Source organism: Sinocyclocheilus anshuiensis, unplaced genomic scaffold (genome assembly GCF_001515605.1).
Source record: "Sinocyclocheilus anshuiensis isolate Anshui unplaced genomic scaffold, SAMN03320099.WGS_v1.1 scaffold4015, whole genome shotgun sequence".
Classification (NCBI taxonomy): domain Eukaryota; kingdom Metazoa; phylum Chordata; class Actinopteri; order Cypriniformes; family Cyprinidae; genus Sinocyclocheilus; species Sinocyclocheilus anshuiensis.
In genome coordinates this window covers 102,442-103,861 of record NW_015557048.1, presented here as the reverse complement: position 1 = coordinate 103,861, position 1,420 = coordinate 102,442, and the positions used below count along the sequence as shown (strand labels likewise).

Here is a 1,420-nt window from a genome sequence, read left to right as displayed (position 1 = left end):
ATCCAAAAACTTATTTTAAATGCAAAATTGATTTTCGTGCGCTTGAAATACTTTCTTCTTTGCGAGACAAACATTTTCTCCACAAAACTCAGTTCGCGCACGTGCGATCTTTCGCGTGCAGAATTGTGGCAGAATTGTAATCCCATAGTTTCGGGGCGTGGTAATGTCGCCACAATAACAGACCGGTGTGTAAAACTCTTGGACATATTTTAAAGATTCTATGCCGCGAACTTTAAATCACATACTTTTGAAACTCCAGCGTTTAGCTGATCCTGATAAGTGCTCGTGGTCACAGTTGTAAACACTACGGCTTTCTTCTTTCGTGAGGGGGTTTGGCGTCACGGCATCACGGAACGTTAAAGACACACACGTCTCCTAAATCCTGTAGAATTCAACCAATCCGATGACAACTTCGAAACTCCTGAAGTGTTTCCACTTTTGTGTCCCATATGCATCAGACGTTTAGCCAACGGTCCGTGGGCGTGACGTCTGAGGCTGAGACTAGGTGAGAACGAATCAGTGCTGAAACGGGGGATTTCATGACCCTTTAAACTGAAAGCAGAAGCTGGTACAGAGCATTAGTCATCCGTCTTTTGTTATTGCCCATCTATAGGTGATGTAACAATCCTATTCGATAGATTCAGTTAGCCTACTAGAAAAAAAGTAATAAATAAAATAACATTGTGTATTGTATCTGCGTTTTTTTTATTTATTTTAAGACATTCTGCTCTAGACTGAGAAATTACCTTCTCAGCTCTAATAGCTCCAATAGCCATGCTTTGAGGATGGGCCTGTATAAACCCCACTTTAGTATTTAAATAATACTGGCTTATCGCCAACTTTATTTTTTTTTTAAATACAGATAGGCCTACTTCGTTAAAACGTAAAACTCATACATGTAAAAGTCTGTTTCCCGATAAATATTACATCTGCTTGGTCTGCGAATCTGCGATAAAAAGACCAAACACCGCGCCAGCCACGATGGGGAACAGAAAGTGTCAAACTCCATTTTCAACTCTCCCGATCAGCGACGCTGAACCTCAAATCTGTCACATGTGGCGTGCGTGTTTACTTGTGAACGAACATACATATGCTTACCTTAATACCATGGCTCGAGTACCTATCTTCAAGAATGACCTGCAGTTGCGTCTTGTCGTTTTCACTGCTTATTTTTGTTTCCGATTCTCCACGAGATCTGGTAAACGGTTCGGTTTTTTTTTTTTTTTTAATCGAATCTTAAAGTTACCCACTCAGTGAACATGCAAAACAAAACAGTCCGCAAGTGTCTGTGGCTTTATTCCAGTGTGGTTGAGCATGTACTTCAAGACACGTGTATGATAAAATTATATAGTGGGGTCATTAAAATAGCAAAAGATAAAAAATTTTAAAAACTGTTGAATCATTTTGGACCGTTCAAAAG

The 1,420-nt window shown here is 39.8% G+C and overlaps 1 protein-coding gene across 1 annotated transcript in view; it reads right to left on the bottom strand.

Moving 5' to 3' along the window:
• The window catches only part of LOC107676353 (CD276 antigen homolog), a 21,119-nt gene extending 19,917 nt beyond the window's left edge, over window positions 1-1,202 (bottom strand). Inside the window, exon 1 of the mRNA XM_016470875.1 lies at window positions 1,099-1,202. Coding sequence (XP_016326361.1) covers window positions 1,099-1,109 — 11 coding nt within the window. The 5' untranslated portion in view covers window positions 1,110-1,202. The remainder of the gene's footprint in view (window positions 1-1,098) is intronic.
• Between the last annotated feature and the right edge of the window lie 218 nt (window positions 1,203-1,420).